This window comes from Ornithorhynchus anatinus, chromosome X5 (assembly GCF_004115215.2).
Source record: "Ornithorhynchus anatinus isolate Pmale09 chromosome X5, mOrnAna1.pri.v4, whole genome shotgun sequence".
In the NCBI taxonomy this organism is placed as follows: Eukaryota; Metazoa; Chordata; class Mammalia; order Monotremata; family Ornithorhynchidae; genus Ornithorhynchus; species Ornithorhynchus anatinus.
This window is the reverse complement of record NC_041753.1, coordinates 1,216,009-1,235,069: the sequence shown is the minus strand read 5'-3', so window position 1 is coordinate 1,235,069 and position 19,061 is coordinate 1,216,009. Positions and strand designations below refer to the sequence as shown.

General features: G+C 69.1%; 1 protein-coding gene across 1 annotated transcript; it reads right to left on the bottom strand.

The window, feature by feature from the left end:
- Positions 1-1,851: 1,851 nt before the first annotated feature.
- On the bottom strand, positions 1,852-18,504 carry DENND4B (DENN domain containing 4B). Its single transcript, XM_039910861.1, is given in 30 exon segments — positions 1,852-2,007; positions 2,096-2,160; positions 6,275-6,443; positions 6,609-6,720; positions 6,878-6,892; positions 6,989-7,243; positions 7,357-7,489; positions 7,607-7,776; positions 8,028-8,150; positions 8,248-8,407; positions 8,409-8,538; positions 9,821-9,998; positions 10,065-10,250; positions 10,701-10,829; positions 10,929-11,135; positions 11,249-11,372; positions 11,792-11,931; positions 12,029-12,192; positions 12,599-12,814; positions 13,234-13,334; positions 13,487-13,662; positions 13,953-14,097; positions 14,199-14,257; positions 14,358-14,424; positions 15,462-15,706; positions 16,327-16,496; positions 16,586-16,655; positions 17,293-17,545; positions 17,755-18,088; positions 18,427-18,504. Coding segments are annotated over 30 exon segments (4,455 nt in total). The 5' UTR covers positions 18,437-18,504; the 3' UTR covers positions 1,852-1,858.
- Between the last annotated feature and the right edge of the window lie 557 nt (positions 18,505-19,061).

The following is a 19,061-nucleotide window of genomic DNA, read 5'->3' as shown; positions in this document are numbered from 1 at the left end:
CTACTATGCGCCGAGCACTGTTCTAAGCGCCGGGGGAGATCTAGGGTCAGCAGGTGGTCCCACGTGAGGCTCCCGGTTAATCCCCATTGTACAGATGAGGGAACTGAGGCCCAGAGAAGTGAAGCGACTCGCCCACGGTCACCCAGCCGACAAGTGGCAGAGCCTAACGATGGTATTTGGTAGGCGCTGACTGGGTGCCAAGCACTGTGCTAAGCGCTGGGGGAGATGCAAAGTCACCAGGTGGTCAGAGTCTTCATCCCCCTTTGACAGATGAGGGAACTGAGGCCCTGGGAAGCGACTCGCCCAAAGTCGCACGGGCAACAAGGAGGGAGGTGGGATTCGAACCCACGACCTCCGACTCCCAAGCCCTTGCTCTTTCCGCCAAGCCACGCTGCTTCTCTAAAATGTATCCAGTAAGCACTTACTGTGTGCCAAGCACTGGGGTAGATATAAGGGGATGAGGTGGTCCGTCGTCGTCGTCGTCCCCGCCCCCCCCGCCCCGCCGTGGGGCTCACAGTCTTCATCCCCATTTTCCAGAGGGGAGAACTGAGGCCCAGAGCAGTGAAGTGACTCACCCAAAGTCGCACAGCTGACAAGTGGCGGAGCCGGGATCAGAACCCACGACCTCCGACTCCCGAGCCCTTGCTCTTTTCGCTAAGCCACGCTGCTTCTCCAAAACGACGTATTTGTTAAGCGCCTACTAGGTGCCGAGCACCGTTCTAAGCGCTGGGGGAGATACAAGGCCATCAGGCCGTCCCACAGGAGGCTCACGGTCTTCTTCCCCATTTTACAGATGAGGGAACTGAGGCCCAGAGAGGGAAGTGACTTGCCCGAAGTCACACAGCTGATAAACGGCGGAGCTGGGATCAGGACCTTCTGAATCCCAGGCCTCTGCTCCGTCCACTCCCGACCCCAGCGCTTAGTACAGAGTCTGGCCCGTGGTAAGCGCTTAACAAATACCACGGTTATTATCATCAAGACCCCGTGGTGAGGCGCTCCCCCCCCCCCCACACCACCAAGCAGGGCAGGGATTTGCATCATTGGAAATTCGCACTCACCCCACCCCTTCCCCAGGCCTCAGTCTCCCCCACACGGGCAGGGAACACGTCGGCCGACTGTCGTATCGGACTCTCCCAAGCGCTTCGCAAATACCGACGCCATCCGTCACGATAAACGTGGTATTTCTTAAGCCCGGACGACGGGCCAAGCGCCGTTCGGAGTACCGGAGTCGATAACGAGGTCCCCGTCCCATCTGGGGTCCGCGGTCTCGATCCCCATTTTCCAGATGAGGGAACCGAGGCCCGGAGAAGCGGGGCGACTTGTCCACGGTCCCGCGGCGGACGAGCGGGGGGCCGGGGCCCCCGGCCCGGAGAGGAGCGCGGGCAGCTGCCGCAGAAAGGCCCTTTGTCCGGGGGGGACACAAGCGGGCGATTGTCCGGCAGCGCCGGACGCTCCGGACCACCCCCGGGGGGGGGGGGGGGGGGGGGCCCGGGCCGGGCGGGGGGCACCGACGGGCCGGGGAGGCGGGCCGAGAAAAGTGAAGCAGCAGCTTTTATTTACACCCAACGCAAACCGCACGAGGTCCGTTCTTATTGCACAGATGGGGGGGCGGGGGGGCGCCCGGGGGGACGAGCCGCCCCCGGGGCCCCTCGCCTCCCGCCCACCCGCAGAGCGGGCCCAGGCGACCACGGGAGGGGACGGGCGGCGACGACCGGACTCAATAACTTAAAATGAGAAACACAAATGGGGTGGGGGGAGTTGGGGGTCACAGCTCCGTCAGGGGGCGGGGGCGCGGGCGGGGAGGGGGGGGTCCGGAGGGTAGAGGTCAGTGCCCCCCCCGGCCCCCCCCCCCCAGACACTAGCACTCCAGCGAGCTCCCGCCGAAGCACTTGCGGCAGTCGATGGCTTTCACGCTGGGCATCTGCGCCCGCTGCCGCTGCAGCTCCTCCTTGCCCAGGCTGCCGGCCAGCTTGCTGAACGCCGACTTGTACTTCTTGTCGAAGCCGGCTGGGGGGCGCGGGGGGCGGGGAGAGGACGAGTGAGAGCCCACCCAGGGACCCCCCCCTCCCGCCCCTCGCCGGCCCCCGCCACTCACCTATATCCACGTGGTCCTTGCCCAGGGCCACCAGGGTGAGAAACAGGATTTCCCTGTAAATACTCCTGGGGGTGGGAGGGGACGAGGGGGCCGTTAGCAGGGAAGGAGAGATGGGGCGGCCGGGGGGGCGGCTGGGGAGGGGTTTTAATAACCTTGGTATTTGTTAAGCGCTTACTACGCGCACAGCACTGTTCTAAGCGCTGGGGGAGATCCAGGGTCATCAGGTTGGCCCACGGGAGGCTCCCGGTTAATCCCCATTTTCCAGATGAGGGAACTGAGGCCCAGAGAAGTGAAGCGACTGGCCCAGAGTCACACAGCCGACAAGTGGCAGAGTCGCTACGGGGGAGACGAGTGCCTCCTCTCTACCCCAGAGCCTGGGGTACGATGCTTGGCCCAGAGTAAGCGCTTAACAAATCCCATGAGACGAAAAAGGGCGGGTGCGGCGAGGGAGGGAGAGATAGGGTCATTTCTACACGGTGAGCCCCTCCTGGGCAGGGATTTTCTCTATTTCTCGCCCAACTGTACGTTCCCAGCGCTTAGGACAGTGCTCCGCACATAGTAAGCGCTCAATAGATACAACTGAATAAGCTCCCGCTGGGGAGGGATTTTGACTTCTCGACTGCGGATCTTCCAGGCGTGGAGTTACAGAACCCCACCCGCTGTAGGTGCTCAAAAGACGCTACTGATCGACGGACTGAGATTGAAAGGAAGAAGCAGTGCGGCCCGGTGGCCGGAGCCCGGGCGTCCGAGGGACCTGGGTTCGAATTCCGGCTCCGCCCCCCCCGCCTGCTGTGTGACCCGGGGCGGGTCGCTTCACTTCCCTGGGCCTCAGTGACCTCCTCGGTAAAACGGGGATGGAGACTGTGAGCCCCAAGCGGGACCAGGGACTGTGGTCCTGCTTGGATCCACTCCAGCGCTTAGTACAGTGTCCGGCACGTAGTGAGCGCCTAGCAAATACCCTAATTAATCGATCCATCAATTAATCGTGTTTACCGAGTGCTTACTGTGTGCTGAGCGCTTGGCAGAGTAGGATATGGCTCGGAGGACTGCAGACCGTAAGCTCGTCGTCTGCTAATCCTGTTGTATTGTGCTCTCCCAAGTGCTTAGTACAGTGCTTTGCGCATAGTAAGCGCCCAATCAAGGCGATCGATTGTAAACTCGCTATGGGCAGGGAGGGGCCCTAATTCTCTTTTATTGTACTCTCCCCGAGTACTTAGGACAGTGCTCTGCACATAGTTAAGTGCTCAATAAATACCGTGATTGATTGATAAGACCCATTCCCCCGCCTACAGGGAAAAGCCCTTGGCCTGGGAGGCAAGAGGTCTTGGTTAATAATGTTGGTATTTGTTAAGCGCTTACTATGTGCCGAGCACTGTTCTAAGCGCTGGGGTAGACACAGGGGAATCAGGTTGTCCCACCTGGGGCTCACAGTCTTAATCCCCATTTTACAGATGAGGTAACTGAGGCACCGAGAAGTTAAGTGACTTGCTCAAAGTCACACAGCTGACAAGTGGTAGAGCCGGGGTTCGAACCCGTGACCTCTGACTCCAAAGCCCGTGCTCTTTCCAGTGAGCCACGCTGCTTCTCATCCTAGGTTCTAATCCTGGCTCTGCCATTTGCCTGCTCTAAAAACAATAATGATAATGTTGGTATTTGTTAAGCGCTGACTATGTGCGGAGCACTGTTCTAAGCGCTGGGGGAGATACAGGGTCATCGGGTTGTCCCACGTGAGGCTCCCGGTCTTCATCCCCATTTTAGAGATGAGGTAACCGAGGCCCAGAGAAGTGAAGCGACTCGCCCACAGTCAGCCAGCTGACAAGTGGCAGAGCCGGGATTCGAACCCACGACCTCTGACTCCCAAGCCCGGGCTCCTTCCACTGAGCCACGCTGCTTGGCCTTGGGCAAGTCCCTCCTCTGGGCCTCTGTTTCCTCGTCTGTAAAACGGGAATCCGTCACCTGTTCTCCCTCCAACCTGGACTCCGAGCCCCAGGCGGGACGGGGACTGTGCCCGACCTGAGTATCTTACGTCTACCACGGTGCCCGGCCCATACTGAGCGCTTAATTGTTAATAATAATAATGTTGGTATTTGTTAAGCGCTGACTATGTGCCGAGCACTGTTCTAAGCGCTGGGGGAGATACAGGGTCATCGGGTTGTCCCACGTGAGGCTCCCGGTCTTCATCCCCATTTTAGAGATGAGGTAACCGAGGCCCAGAGAAGTGAAGCGACTCGCCCACAGTCAGCCAGCTGACAAGTGGCAGAGCCGGGATTCGAACCCACGACCTCTGACTCCCAAGCCCGGGCTCCTTCCACTGAGCCACGCTGCTTGGCCTTGGGCAAGTCCCTCCTCTGGGCCTCTGTTTCCTCGTCTGTAAAACGGGAATCCGTCACCTGTTCTCCCTCCAACCTGGACTCCGAGCCCCAGGCGGGACGGGGACTGTGCCCGACCTGAGTATCTTACGTCTACCACGGTGCCCGGCCCATACTGAGCGCTTAATTGTTAATAATAATAATGGTGGTATTTGTTAAGCGCTTACTATGTGCCGAGCACTGTTCTAAGCGCTGGGGTAGACACAAGGGAATCAGGTTGTCCCGCGTGGGGCTCACAGTCTTAATCCCCATTTTACAGATGAGGTAACTGAGGCACCGAGAAGTTAAGTGACTTGCCCAAAGTCACACAGCTGACAAGTGGCCGAGCCGGGATTTGAACCCATGACCTCTGACTCCAAAGCCCATGCTCTTTCCACTGAGCCACGCTGCTTCTCATTGTTGTCCTCAAGGAGTCCGTGGGGGGAGTCCAGAGCCCCGTGCCTAGACCCCGGGCCTTGGGGTCGGAAGGACCTGGTTTCTAATCCCGGCTCCGCCACTTGTGTGACCTTGGACAAGTCACTTCATCTCTCTGAGCCTCAGTTTCCTCCCCTGTAAAATGGGGATGAAGACTGCGAGCCCCACGGGGGACAGGGACGCCGTCCAACCCGATGACCTCGTATCCTAGCTGGACACAGAGTCGGTGCTTAAGAAATACCATCGTCGTTTCCATCCCCTCTAGACCACAGGCTCGTTGCGGGCAGGGAATGTACCTGTTTATTGTCGTGCTGTCCTCTCCCCAAGCGCTGAGCACAGTGCTCGTATTTACTGAGTGCTTACTTTGTGCAGAGCACTGTACTAGGCGCTTGGAAAGTACCAGTCGGCAACAGAGATAATCCCTACCCAACAAGGGGCTCACGGTCTAGAATAATGATCATTTGGTATTTGTTAAGCGCTTACTATGTGCAGAGCACCGTTCTAAGCGCTGGGGTAGATACAGGGTCAACAGGTTGTCCCACGTGAGGCTCACGGTCTTCATCCCCATTTTACAGATGAGGGAACCGAGGCCCAGAGAAGTGAAGTGACTCGCCCACAGTCACACAGCTGACAAGTGGCAGAGCTGGGATTTGAACCCATGACCTCTGACTCCCAAGCCCGGGCTCTTTCCACTGAGCCACGCTGCTTCCTAGAAGGGGGAGAATTATTACGGTATCTCTTAAAGTCCTTCCTATGTGCCAGGCACTGTTCTAAGCGCTGGGGTAGACACAAGGTCATCGGGTGGTCCCCGTGGGGCTCCCAGTCTTCATCCCCCTTTGACAGATGAGGTCACTGAGGCCCAGAGAAGTGAAGCGACTTGCCCCAGGTCACCCAGCAGACCAGTGGCGGGGGCGGGACTAGGACCCACGTCCTCTGACTCCCAAGCCCGGGCTCCTTCCACTGAGCCACGCCGCTTCACCTGTAAAGTGAAGTGATCTGGCCGAGGTCACGAGGCAGACAAGTTGGCGGAGCCGGGATTAGAACCCAGGACCTTCCGACGGATGAATGAATGTTATCATTAACATTACAACCCCCCCCGATCAGACCGTGCGCCCGTCAAACGGCAGGGACCGTCTCTATCTGTGGCCGACTTGTTCGTGCCAAGCGCTCAGTACAGCGCTCTGCACCTAGTAAGCGCTCAATAAATACTGTTGAATGAATGTTGTCATTATTAAGCACCAACTCCACGCAAAACGCCGGGAAGAGGTGCTTCAGAAGCGTGGGGGGGCTCCGGGGCTGAGGGGTTCAGGGTCAAAGGGGGGGTGGGGGGGGCTCAGCGGGAGGCGGATGTCGGGGGAGGGAAGAGGGGGTGGGGGCCGAGGGGGGGAGGGGGTACCTCTGTAGACGCAGAGTCTGTGACGAGAGACCCCTCAGCGTCTCCATGAGGAGCCCGATGGCCTTGTGCAGCTCCCCGAGCCCCACGTGGAACAAGATGCCCTCCAGAAGCTCCAGGCTCAGCGCGGGCGGCACCGGGCCCGTCCACGCCACCCGCTGCGGGACCTGGCCTGGGCGGGGGACGCGGGGGCGGGGGGTCACGGTGGGGCGGGGAGGGGGGCGCCCCGAGAGGGAGACCCCCGTCTCCCGGAGTCCGGACGGGCCCCGGGACGGGGGTCGGGGAAGGGGGGGGGGGGGGCGCCCCCTCGCCCCCCCACGCCCCCCCCCGCACTCACTGTGCATCCTCCAGACCACGTAGAGGGGCGGGCAGCCGGAGGGGTCGGGGGTCAGCACGTCCCACAGCAGCCGGATCTGAGCGGGGGCGGGGGGCGGCCGGGAGGGCGGGGCCTGGGGGGAGGCGCATCGGTCGGGGGCGCCGACGGGGGCGGCCGGGCCGCGGGTGGACGGGAGGAAGCGGGAGCGGGCGGAGCACGGGCAGGCCGGGAGAGCGCGGGGGGTGGCGCGGGCAGACCGGGAGAGGCAGAGGGGAGTGCGGGACGGGGACGGGGCGGGGGGAGATCTGGGGCGCACGGGCGGACCGGGAGGGGACGGGGGGCACGGGCAGACCGCGAGGGGGGAGAGGGCGCTGCGGGCCGGGGGGGCGGCGCGGGCGGACCTGGGCGGCAGCGTCCCCGTCACAGGCGGGGGCCGGGGCCAGAGCGGGCAGCAGGCCGGGCAGCGTGCTGGGCAGCGCGAGGCGCTGGAAGAACCAGAGCAGGTTCCAGAAGAGGACGGGGTGGGCGGCCACCAGGTCGGGCCGGGCCAGGACCTCGCTGCCCTCGTGCTCCACCAGCGACTCCAGCTCCTTCCGCAGGACCAGGGGGCTGAGGTAGGCCCAGGCCCCGCCCCCGGCTTCCCGTCGGGGGGCGGGCTGGCACACGGAGAGGGGGCGGCGCCCGTCAGGCGAGGCCCGCGCCCTCGCCCGCCTCCCGGCCCGGTCCGTGCCCCCCCCCCCCCCCCGGCCCCGCGCACCGCGCCCCTCACCGCCGGGGGCCAGGCCCCGTTGTGGACGTCGGGGCCGTCCAAGGCCAGGCAGAGGCGGCGGTCGCTCAAGACGGGGCCGGGGCCGCCCGGCACGGGGGCGTCGCGGCCGGGCGCGGCGGCGGCGGGCGGCCCGCTGAGGGCGGACGGGGCGGGGTCAGGCCGGCCGCGCGCCCGCCGGCCTCCCCCCGGCCCCCCCCCCCGCCCCCTCCGACCCTCCCGCTCCCCCCGCCCCCGGGGCGGCGGGCGCCACCTGGGCCGGGCGTCGAGGATCCGCACGCTCAGCAGGGGCGCGAAGGGGTGGGCGCAGAACGGGCAGGTGGTGTTGAGGTTGGAGTCGTCCGGGGCCCAGCCGGCCATGATGTCCTCGTCGAACACCAGCGAGTCACAGGCCGGGCACAGGGAGCAGCTGGACAACAGGACCTGCGGCGGGGGGCGGCCGGGGCCGTCGGGTCCGGCCGGGACGCCCCCGCCCCCCCCCCCCCGCCGTGCGCTCCGTCGCTCCCTCCTCTCCGCTGAGCGCTCACCGAGCGCGGACCACCGTACTGAGCGCTCGGGGGAGGGCGGAAGCCCGACGGACGGACGCCTTCCCCGCCCGCGACGAAGTGACCGATCTGGGGGTCCCCGCGGGGGGCCCGGGACGGCCCGGGGAAGGGGCGTGAGGGAAGGGTCACCTCGAGGGGGGGCGGCTGGCAGGCCGGGGGGGCGTCGCCGAGTCGCTCGACCGAGGGCTGGAGCCCCAGGCTGCCGCCCGAGGTGTCCGACAGATCCCACTCGCTGTCCAGGGAGGCCGAGCTCTGGGGGGGGGGGGGGGCGGGGGGCGCCCCGTCAGCCTCCGGCCTCCCCGGCCCCCCCTCCCGGGCCCCCCCCCCCGCCCCCCAGGCCCCCCGATACCTCGGAGGCGGTGGAGCCGGGTCGCTCCCGGGGCCGGGCGGCGCCCCCGTCGGGGGGCGGGCGCAGGGGGCTGCGGCGGGAGGGGGTCAGCAGCCGCTGCAGCCGGTCCCCCAGCCCCCGCCGCGGGGTCCCCCCCGGCCCGCTCCCGCCCCGACCGGGGCGACGGGGTCCGCCGGGCGGCCGCCGCGGGCCGGGGGCCCGGCTCCTCGCCGGCCGCCAGGCTCACGTCCGAGAGGCTGCCGTTGGGCCACGGCGACCCGTGCGGCTCCAGGGCGCCCATGGCCTCGATCACTGCCGGGAGGGGAGGGGAGAAAAGGCTTGAGGACCCCCGTCGGCCGCGGCCCCTTCCCCCGTCCCCGCCGCGCTCACCTCCGCCCTCTTCCCCCCTCGCACCCCCACCCGGGGCTGCCGGTCCCCCCGGCCTCTTTGGTTTGGGGTTTTTTTTGTGGCATTTAAGCGCTTACTACGGGCCAGGCCACTGTACTAAACGCGGGGGAGGTTGGACACGTGGGGCTCACGGTCTTCATCCCCATTTCCCGTAGGAGGGAACCGAGGGCCAGAGAAGTGAAGCGACCTGTCCAAGGTCCCACGGCGGACAGGTGGCGGAGCCGGGATTAGAACCCAGGCCCTCCTGGCTCCCGGGCCCGGGCTCTAGCCACTAGGCCACGCTGCTTCCGCATGCCAGCGCCTACGTGGATGTCCGTGCTTGCGCTCGTTACAGAGGGGGAACCTGTCTGCAAATTTTCTTCTAGTGTCCTCTCCCGAGCGCTTAGTACAGAGTTCTGCCCACAGAAAGCGCCCAATAAATGATCGGTCGGATGGAATGGTTACATTTACTGAACACCCACTGGCCTTTATCCACTGAACTATCTAGTGCTCTAGACCGTCAGCTCACTGTGGGCGGGGAACGAGTCTGTGCGTTGCTTTACTGTCCTCTCCCAAGCGTTCAGCACAGTGCTCCGCACACAGGAAGCGCTCAATAAATACGATCGACTGATTAAGCGCTTGGGAAAGCACAAAAGCCCGATCCCTGCCCAGAGAGAGAGCTTCCGATCTAACGGATGAGGCAGAAGAAGCTGTATCTACAAATGGTGGGATTCGCTTGGGTCCCTGGGAGGGGAAAAAGTCGTAATAATAATAATCGTGGTACTGTTACGCGCTTACTATGTGCTGAGCACTATTCTAAGCACCGGGGTAACGGTACTTGTTATTATTCATAATAACGGTACTTGTTAAGCGCTTACAATGTCCTGAGCATTGTTTTAAGCGCTAGGTAATAATAGTTAATGATGACGATCATTATGGTATTCGTTAAGCGCTTACTACGAGCCAAGCGCCGGGGGAGATACCAGGTCATCGGGTTGGACACAGTCCCCGTCCCCGATGGGGCTCACGGGCCTCATCCCCATCTTCCGGAGGAGGAAACTGAGGCCCAGGGAAGCGAAGTGACTCGTCCGAGGTCACCCAGCAGACACGCGGCGGAGCCGGGATCCGAACCCACGTCCTCCGACTCCCAAGCCCGGGCTCTGGCCGCTGGGCCGACGGGGATGGGGGAGGGGGTGGAGCCACTCACTCTGCGCCACCCCGGCCTCGATGCTGGGTTCGTCCAGGCGGGCGCTGCCCAGGCTGCTGCTCTTCACCAGGCGCCCGGGGGAGCGGGCCAGGTCCCGGAGGCTGCGCCCGGCCCACGTGGTCTGCCGCTGCAGGGGGCGGATGGGCGGGGGCCGCTCCGGGGGGTCGTCCCGCGGGCGCTCTGCCGGGCGGGGGGGACGGACGGTGGGCCCGGCGCCCCCCTCGGTCCCCCGTCCCGCCCGGGCGCCCCGCCCGCCCTCCCTCCGCCCCCGCTCACCTGGCCGGGGCCGGCCCGCCGCCCGCTGCGCCCGCCGCTGCCGCTCCCGGAGGCCGTGGCGGAACTGGGCGGTCCCCAGGACCACGTGCCGGAGCTTGGCCCAGCGCAGCCGTCCGCCCGCGGTGCCCGCCGGCCACCGGCTCTCCAGCACCGCCTGAGGGGGGGGGGGGGGGGCGAGGGCCCGGGGAGTCGGGACAGAGGCTCTGGACCCCCGGATGCTCCTCGAGGTGGCATCTGTTAAGCGCTTACTACGTGCCCGGCACCGGGGCAGATGCGGGATCGGAGGGTTGGACGCGGTCCCCGGCCCGCGTGGGGCTCCCGCTCTCAATCCCCATTTCCCAGATGAGGTCCCCGAGGCCCGGAGAAGCGAAGGGCCCACGCGGCGGACAGGTGGCGGAGCCGGAATCGGAACCCACGACCTTCCGACTCCCGGGCCCGGGCTCCACCCACCGGGCCGTGCCGCTCCTCCCCGAAGGAGGACGACGGACCGAAGGGTCCCCGCCTCTACCGTCCTCTCCCGAGCCCCCCGGTGCCAAGCTCTGCGCCCGGGGGGCCGCCGGGCACCCCCTCCCCGGCCGCGCCCGCCCCCGCCCCAGGGGCGCACCTTGTTGTAGTAGCCGTAGGTGACGGTGTTGGGCACGATGCCCGCTCGCCGCATGTCCAAGAGCACGCGGACGGAGAGCACCGGTTGTCCGTAGTGGGAGCACAGCTGCATGAGCACGCGGTAGCACACCTGGCCCGAGGCGGGGAGGGGCCCGGTGAGGGACCCCGGCTCCCTCGCCCGGCCGCCCCCGCCCCGCGCCCCCGCCCCGCCGCCCCCGCCGGCCCGCACCTCATCGGGCAGGACGACCTTGCGCCGCTCCATCTGGCGCAGCACCCGGTAGGCGGCGTGGAGGGCCTGGACCTTGGAGGGGGCGGTCCGCACGTAGGCCGGCAGGCACAGGAACCACAGCCCGTAGCAGTGGCCCAGCAGGCAGCGCGCCCACAGCTCGGGCACCGCCGCCAACCGCTGAGCCACCTGCTGGGCCACCTTCATCTCCTGCCGGGCGGGACGGGCGCCGTGACCGCGGGGCCGGGGGCCCCTGGGGGCCCCGGGGGGCGGCAGGGCGAGGTTGGGGGGTGGGGGGGGGTCCGCCGGCCCCGCCCGCTCACCTGCTTGGACCTCCGGGGGGCGGGGCTGCTGGGGGTGCTCCGCGGGGGCCCGGCGGCGGAGGGGGCGGGCACCTCCTCGGGGGGCTCGAACAGCTCGGCCCGGAGCTCGGGGAACCCGTCATAACTGGCGGGGGAACGTTTCGGGGGGCTGACGTCCGCCCGGGGGCAGGGTCCGGCCCCCCCGCCGCAGCTCCCCACACGGGGACGGCGTCCGGGCTCCCCCGTCCCACGCGAAGGCGGAGTCCGGGCCCCTCCCCCGCCTCCGGGGACGGTGTCCAGGTCCCCCCCATTCCCATCCAGAGGCGGTGTCCGGTCCCCCCTCCCACCCGGGATCGTCGTCCGGGTCCCCCCCATCCCGCCCGGGAACCGTGTCCGGGCTCCCCCCGTCCCACCCCGGGGGGAGTCCAGCCGCCGGCCCCACACGCCCCAAAGTGGCGTCCGGGCCCCCCTCCGGCCCCGGCTTCGGGAAGAGACGGAGGAGGAAGGAAGCAGGTGGGTGGGGAGCTGGGGGACGGGTAAGGGAGGGCGCCGAGGGGGTCTCACCAGTACACGGGGGGCGGCTCGGCGCCCTCGGGGGCGGGGGGCTCCTCGGGGGGGGTGATGAAGACGGTGAGCTCGCTGCCGGTCGGTTCCTCCAGGTCCAGCAGGGGCGCCGGCTCCGGCCTCTCCTGCTCCGGGTGCACCTGCGGGGACGGGGCGGGGGGCGCCGGCCCGGTGACTGGGGAGTCTCGGGGGGGCGGGCGGGGGCGAGGGCGGCGGGGACGGGGCCGAGGGCGGCACCTTGTCCACGCAGGAGTCGAAGAATTCGAGGGCGGCGGTGGCGTGCGCGGGCCCGGGCCGGGCGGTCCCGAAGGAGCACTCCTCGATGAACTGCGAGAACATCTGCGTCCGCAGCAGCTGCCCGTACAGCTTGTGGCTCGAACGCTCCCGCGACTTCAGGAATTCTGGGGGACCGACGGGCCCGTCAGCCCGGCCGGGAGGGGGGCGGTCGGCCACGGGGGAGGGGGGGCGGTCGGCCACGGGGAGGTCGGCTTCGGCGACGGGGTCGGTCACGGGAAGGCGGTCGGCCCCGGGGAGGAGGGGCGGCCACGGGGAGGCCGGTCACGGCGAGAGGGTCGGTCACGGGAAGGAGGTCGACCCGCGAGGAGGACGACGGCCTCGGGGAGAAGGTCAGTCACGGAGAGCGGGTCGGTCGCGGGGAGGGCGTCGGCCTGGGCGGGAGGGTCACCCCGGGGGGGGCGGGGGTCAGCTCGGGACCTCGAGGGGATCATCGGGGACGGGGGCGGGGGGGGGGGGGGTCACCGGCCCGCTCGCACCCGCTCCGCCCCAGGTCGGCCCCCGGGCCCGCACCCTGCAGGGAGAAGAGGTTGGCGACGTCGCGGGCCCGCTCGGAGGGGGCCTGGGTGAGGGGCCGCAGGTAGGCGCGGTAGCCCTTGAGCAGGCAGGCCATGAAGCGCAGGAAGGCGGCCTGGACCTCGCGCTCCAGCCGCGCCCGGTGGCCGCACACGGCCTCGTAGTCGGTCAGCACGAACTCCAGCGACATCTCCTCTTCCGGACCCGTGTACGCTGCCCGCGGGGGGATGGCGGGGCGTCACCCGTCACCGACAGGGCCTCCCTCTCCCCCCCCCGACCCTGCCCCGGGGGGCGGGGGGAGGCCTCTCCCGGGGAGCCGGGCTCCCGACTTGACTGTTTCAAAGCCCCCGCGTCCCTCCACGGTGGCCGTTTCAGACCCCCCCCCCCAATCCCCTCCCGGTGCGGTCTCAAGCCCCTCCTCGCCCTCCCACTTTCAAGCCTCCGCCGTGGAGTGGGTTATTTTTTTTTTCAACCCCCCCCCCTTTTCCCCTTCCACTGCAGTTTCGAGTCCCTCCGGCAGAGCAGTTTCAAGACCCCCCTACACACACAGCCGTTTCTAGCACCCCCCCCCCCACCACCATCACTACCGCTGCGGTTTCAAGGCCCCCCCACCCGAGGGCCTCTCCCCTCACTCTGGTCCAGCTGCTGGTAGAGGGCGGTCAGCGTGGCCAGCAGGACTCTGTAGGGCCGGCGGGGCAGAGAGCGGGGAGACGGAAGTTTCTTCTCCTCCGTCCTGCGGGGGTCGGGGGGGGGGGGGGGGGGGGGGGAACACACGTGTCGGGTGGTGGGGTCTCCTCCCGGCACCCGTGCCCGGCCGCCCCCAGCGCTCCCCTGCCGCCCCCCCGGGTGCCGGTGCCCCCCGCCCGGGCGTCTGTGCCCCCTCACTGGAAGAGCGTGTTGGTGTCCAGGTCGACGCAGATGACGTCGGTGGGGGGGTCGTGCAGGTCGAAGTAGCTGGAGTGGACGCCCACGATGAAGGGGACGGGGGCGTTCAGCACGTCCGCGAGCACCAGCGGGCACAGCGGGATGTACGGACACTGCCAGTGCAGCGGGAAGATCATCTGGCCGGGGGGGGGGGGGGGGGCGGCGGGCAGTGGGGGCGGGGAGGGAGGGCGTCCCGGGGTCGGGCGCGACCGGCGGCTCACGGGACCGGCGGCGATACTAATAATCGCCGTGGCATCCGCGGAGCGCTCACGACGCGCCAGGCCGATCCCCGTTCTCCGGAGGAGGCGGTCGCTGAGGCCCGGGGAAGCGAAGTGACTCGCCCCGGGTCACACGGCGGAGAGGCGGCGGGGCCGGGATCCGCACCCGGGACCTTCCGACCCCGAAGCCCGGGCCGGGGGGCGCTCACCGAGACGAGGGCCTCGCAGACGCTGGTCAGCAGGTCCGGCCGCAGGGAGTGGACGAGGAGCTTGTGCTCGGTCAGCACGGCCAGCAGCAGGGTGACCGCCAGGTCCGGGCCCAGGCTCTGCAGCAGCCGCAGGAAGCTGGCGCCGCTGCGGGGAGGGCGGGGGGCGTCCGGCTCGGGTCGGAGGAGGGGAGGAGACCCCCTCCCCGCCCCCCGCGCCGTCCGGCCCGCCCCCCGGCCCGGCCGTACCTGAGGGGCAGCGGGGAGGAGACGGGCTGGCAGAGGAGGAGGCTGTCGTAGGGAGACATCTGGGCATCGGGGAGACGGCGGGGGGGGGGGGTCACATCCGGTGACCCCCGCCCCCTTGGCGTGCCCCCCTCCCCCGGCCCCCCGGATTCACCCCCTCACCTGTACAAGGATGCGGGGTCTCTGGGGAGAGGGAAAGGGGACGTTGTGAATGAAGTGAGATATGTGCCTGGGGACAAGGGGGGAGGGGGTCAGGGGTCGCAGCCGGCCCGCCTCCCCCCCCCACCCCTTCCCTCGCACCCAACACCCCCCCGCCCCATAATAATAGTAACGGTACTCTCCCAGGCACTTAGTACAGCATTCCGCACGCGGTACGTGCTCAATAAATACGACGAATAATAATTACCGCGGTACTTGTGACGCGCTTACGACGGAGCCAGCACTGTTCTAAGCGCTGAGGCGGAGGCGAGGTAATGGAGTTGGGACACGGTCCCCGTCCCCCCCCGGGGTTCACGGTCTGAATCCCCGTTTCGCGGATGAGGGAACGGGGGCACCGAGAAGCGACTCGCTCAAGATCACGCACCGGACACGTGGCGGAGCCGGGATTAGAACCCACGTCCCCTGACCCCCCAGGGCCGGGCTCTTTCCATTAATAATGATAATATCGATTATATCTGTTATTATTAATAATCATCATGGCACCCGTTAAGCGCTTACTACGGGCCAAGCACTGTCCTAAGCCCTGGGGGAGACACAAGTTTATCGGGTCGTCCCGAGTGGGACTCGCGATCTTCAGCCCCCTTTTACAGATGAGGGGACCGAGGCCCACAGAAGTGAAGTGACTCGCCCGAAGTCACACGGCCGACGGGCGGCGGAGCCGGGATTAGAACCCACGACCTCCGACTCCCGAGCCCGGGCTCTTTCCACCGAGCCACGCCGCTTCTCCGTTAGGCGCTTACCGCGTGGCCAGGCGCCGTCCTAAGCGCTGCGGTGGATCCAAACCGATCGAGTCGGACCCGGTCCCTGTCCCCCGTGGGGCTCACAGTCTCCATCCCCATTTTCCAGGTGAGGGAACTGAGGCCCGGAGAAGTGAGGCGACCTCGTCCGCGGTCGCCCGGCGGACGAGAGGCGGAGGGGGGATTAGAACCCAGGACCTTCTGGCCTTCTAGCCACTCGGCCGGGCCGCGACCTCACCGGGCCCCGCTGCTCCTCGCGCCCCACCACGGGGTCCCGCCCGGCCGCCCGGGGGGGGGGGGGGGCACTCACGCCTCCAGGGGCAGGCGGTGGGGGCCGGACACGGAGTAGCGGTAGAGGAAGGTGAGGAAGACGCGGAAGGCCGGGAAGGCCGGCCAGCGGGACAGGACGGCCACGGCCCGGCGGGCCCGCACGGCCCGGCCCCCCAGCGCCCGGCCCCGCTCCACGGCGCTCAGCAGGCCCAGCGCCCGGCTCTGGCGCTCCGACAGGCGGGACCGCGGGTACTCCTCGTAGAACTGCAGCGCCGCCCCGTACACCTGCACCGGCCACACCGGGGGCGGAGGTCACAGACCGCGGAGGAGGGAGGGGCCGGCCCCGACAGCCGCGGGCTCGCCCACCTGGACCCGGCACGCCGGGGCCCGGGGGGTAGCGGGGGGAGACGCCTTGGCGCCCCGGGGTCAGGGGTCACGCGGGGAGGGGGAGGGAGGGGCCGCCCGACCGCAGGGCCGCACGCCCGGACCGGGCACGGCGGGGGTCCCGGAGGGGTAGAGGGAGGGGCCGCCTCCCACCCCTGCCTAACGCCTGCGCGGTTGACCCGGGGGTCGGGGGCCACGGAGGGTCCCAGGAGGGGAGAGGGCGCCTCAGCTAGGGCTGTGGCTCCTCACACCCGCGCCAGAGACGCGGGCTCAGAGGTCACGGGGGGGGGGTCACCGAGAGGGAGAGGGGACGCGGCATCGCGCACCCCCGCCGGAGACACGGGGACGGGGGGGTCCCGGGGGAGGTCACCCCTCACAGAAGCCTAAACAGTGGGACGGGGGCTGCGAGGGGGTCGCGGAGGTGGTGGGGGTCACAGAGGCACGGGAGGGGTCACAGAGGGGCGCCCCCGATGCCCGCCCAAGACCCTCCCGCCCCCCCCCCCCCCCCGGCGCCCACAGACCTTGTCCCCGGTGGCGCTGGTCAGCACGAAGGTGGAGAAGACGGGGACGGGGTACTTGGTGTGGGAGGGCCAGCACTCGATGGTGGCGCCCGTGGGCAGGCAGAAGGTGGGCACCGACTCGGGCAGCGGGAAAGCCTCGTTGTCCTCCGGCGGGTAGCGCCCCAGCAGCCCTGCGCGGACAGACGCCCGTGGGCCGGGGGCACCGAGGCGGGGGTCGGGCACGGGGAGGACGCGCGGCGGAAGGGTCGGGTGCCCCTACCTGCCTCGTAGACCAGAGTGTGGGCTTTGGCGACGCCGACCTTGTAGCACAGGTAGACGGCCGGGCCCCACTGGCCGGGCGGAGACGGGCGGAGAGACGGAGAGAGGCGGGGTCAGGGTGAGTCTGGGGACGCAGCGATGACCCCGGTACCCGATAAGCACTTACTAGCCCGTTCTGAACAGCGGGGTGGATGCAAATTAATCAGGTGGGACCCATTCCCTGTCCCCCACGGGGCTCGCGGTCGTCATCTCCATTTCCCAGGTGAGGTGACGGAGGCCGAGGGAAGCGAAGCGACTCGCCCGAGGTCACTCAGCAGGGATTAGAATCCCGGTCCTCCCGACTCCCGGGCCCTTCCCGCGAGAAGCACCGAGGCACAGAAGCGGCACGGCGGAACGGGCAGAGCTCGGGCCCGGGAGTCGGAAGGTCACGGGTTCTGATCCCCACCCCGCCGGTCTGCTGCGGGACCTTGGGGAGGTCTCTTCTCGGGGCCCCAGTTCCCTCCTCTGTAAACTGGGGATTAAGATGGCGAGCTCCACGTGGGACAAGGATCGGGTCCAATCCGATTCGCTTGTCTCTCCCGGCGCTTAGAACGGTGCCTGGCGCGCAGCGGGCGTGCAACAGATATCGCTATTATTGTTATTCATAAAGCCACGGCCCTTCTCATCGGGGTTCGGGCCGCCCTCCCCGGGGGCGGGCCGGCGGCTCACCAGGCTGGGGCGCAGGCCGCGGGGCACGCGGCGGTAGGTATGCGGGGTGCCCTCGCCGCGGCCGGGCAGCACCAGGCACAGGTCGGTGATGCCCAGGGTGTGCAGGCCCGCCCCGCCGGCAGCCCGCCGGTAGGTGAGGTAGGTGCGAGGGTGGCCGGGGCCCGGCGGGGCCAGGTTGGCCGAATGGCTGTAGGGCGTCGTGTCCAGCACCTGGAAGCCGGGCTTGGGCCGCTCCTTGCCCTCATACAGCACCCTGAGGGGGGGCACGGCGGTCAGCGCGTCGAGGGCACGGGGTCGCGAGCGCGGAGGGGGTCTGGGAAGCGCAGCGGGCGGAGGTCTGGGAAGCGCAGCGGGCGGGGGTCAGGGAGCACAGGATGTCGGGGGGCGGGGATCGGGACGGGGGGAACCCACGGACGCCGGTCCCCCCGCCCCCCGGCCCGGGGGGCGACGGCGGAGACCCACCCCAGCTCCACCAGGGGCGCCTTGTCGCGGCCGCGGCGGTAGCAGATGGCGGGGGGCGGCCCGGCCAGGAGGCCGGACCCCTGCTCCAGGGGGTGGCCGCCGGCCGAGGCCCGGACCCAGGTGAAGCCCTGGGGCACCTCCTCCCCCAGGGCCCGGGCCACCACCGCCACGTCGGTGATGGGGTCGGCCGGGCGCGGGGCGAGGGCCGGGCCCCCGGCCGCCTCCTCGTCCTCGCCCGGCCCCGCGGCCCCGGCGGCCAGGCCGGCCACCACGAAGTAATCCACCAGCCGGGGGGGGCGGTCCTCCGCCATGGCCCCCCCGGCGCTCACCGCATCTGGGGAGAGAGAGAGAAGAGGAGGCCGGTGACGGGCACGGGCCCGGGGTGGGGGGAGGGAGGGCGGAAGGAGCCCCGGCGACGACGACGCGGGCGCCGCGGGGCGCCGGGAAGGCGGGAAGGACGCCGCCTCGACGCCGAGGTCCGCCCGAGGAGGCCCGGGTGCCGTCAGGCCGTCGCGGTGACGCCGAGCCAGGTGGCGCCGAGGCCTCCCCGCCACGGCGTCCCCCGGTGGGTGGGGAGGTGGCCGGTCGCCCCCCTTCCTTCCGTCCCTCCCGGGGGGCGGCTCCGGGCCCGGCCGGCCTCGACGCCCGCCCGCCCGCCCGCCGGCCTCTCACCTGCCTCCATGTCCCGGCCCCTCGGGGCGGGAGGGGGTTCCGGGGAGCCGAGCGGGGGGCTCCGCCCGCGATGTGGGGGGGGGGGAGTGTAGCGCGGGGGGGGGGGGCGGGGCGGTGTGGCCAGGGGAAGGGAGGGGACTTCCTGGAACCGAGGGGACGCGGAGGGGAAGCTGCAACTCCGGGGGCGGGGGGGAGGGAGGCGGGGGGGGGGCTCCTCCCTCGGCGCGGGCCCCCCCATCCCGGGCCCGGTCAGGAAGGGGGACCCCGTAGGCCCCCCCCCTCCGGCCCGGCGCCCCCGTGGTCGCCCCCCACCCCCGGTGGCACGTGGTGGGGGGAGGGGGCCCGGAGCAGCGGACGGCCCCGCCCCCGGCCGTGCCCCCCATGGGGGGGAGGGGCCCCGACCGCCCCGCCCCCCGGCGCTTTCGCTTCCCCCGGGACAGCGGATCCGAAACCAGCTGGGACCCCCCCCGCCTGCGGGGGGGGGGGAACCCCCAACCTCGACACCTACCTGCCCCCCCCCCCCCCCCGCTATACGGCTCAACCTCCCCCCCGGTCTGGTCCTGGGGGGAGGGGCGGGCCGGGGCCCCCTCCCCTGCCCCCTAAAAGCGGGGAGAGGGGGAGGGGGAGGCCCTGGC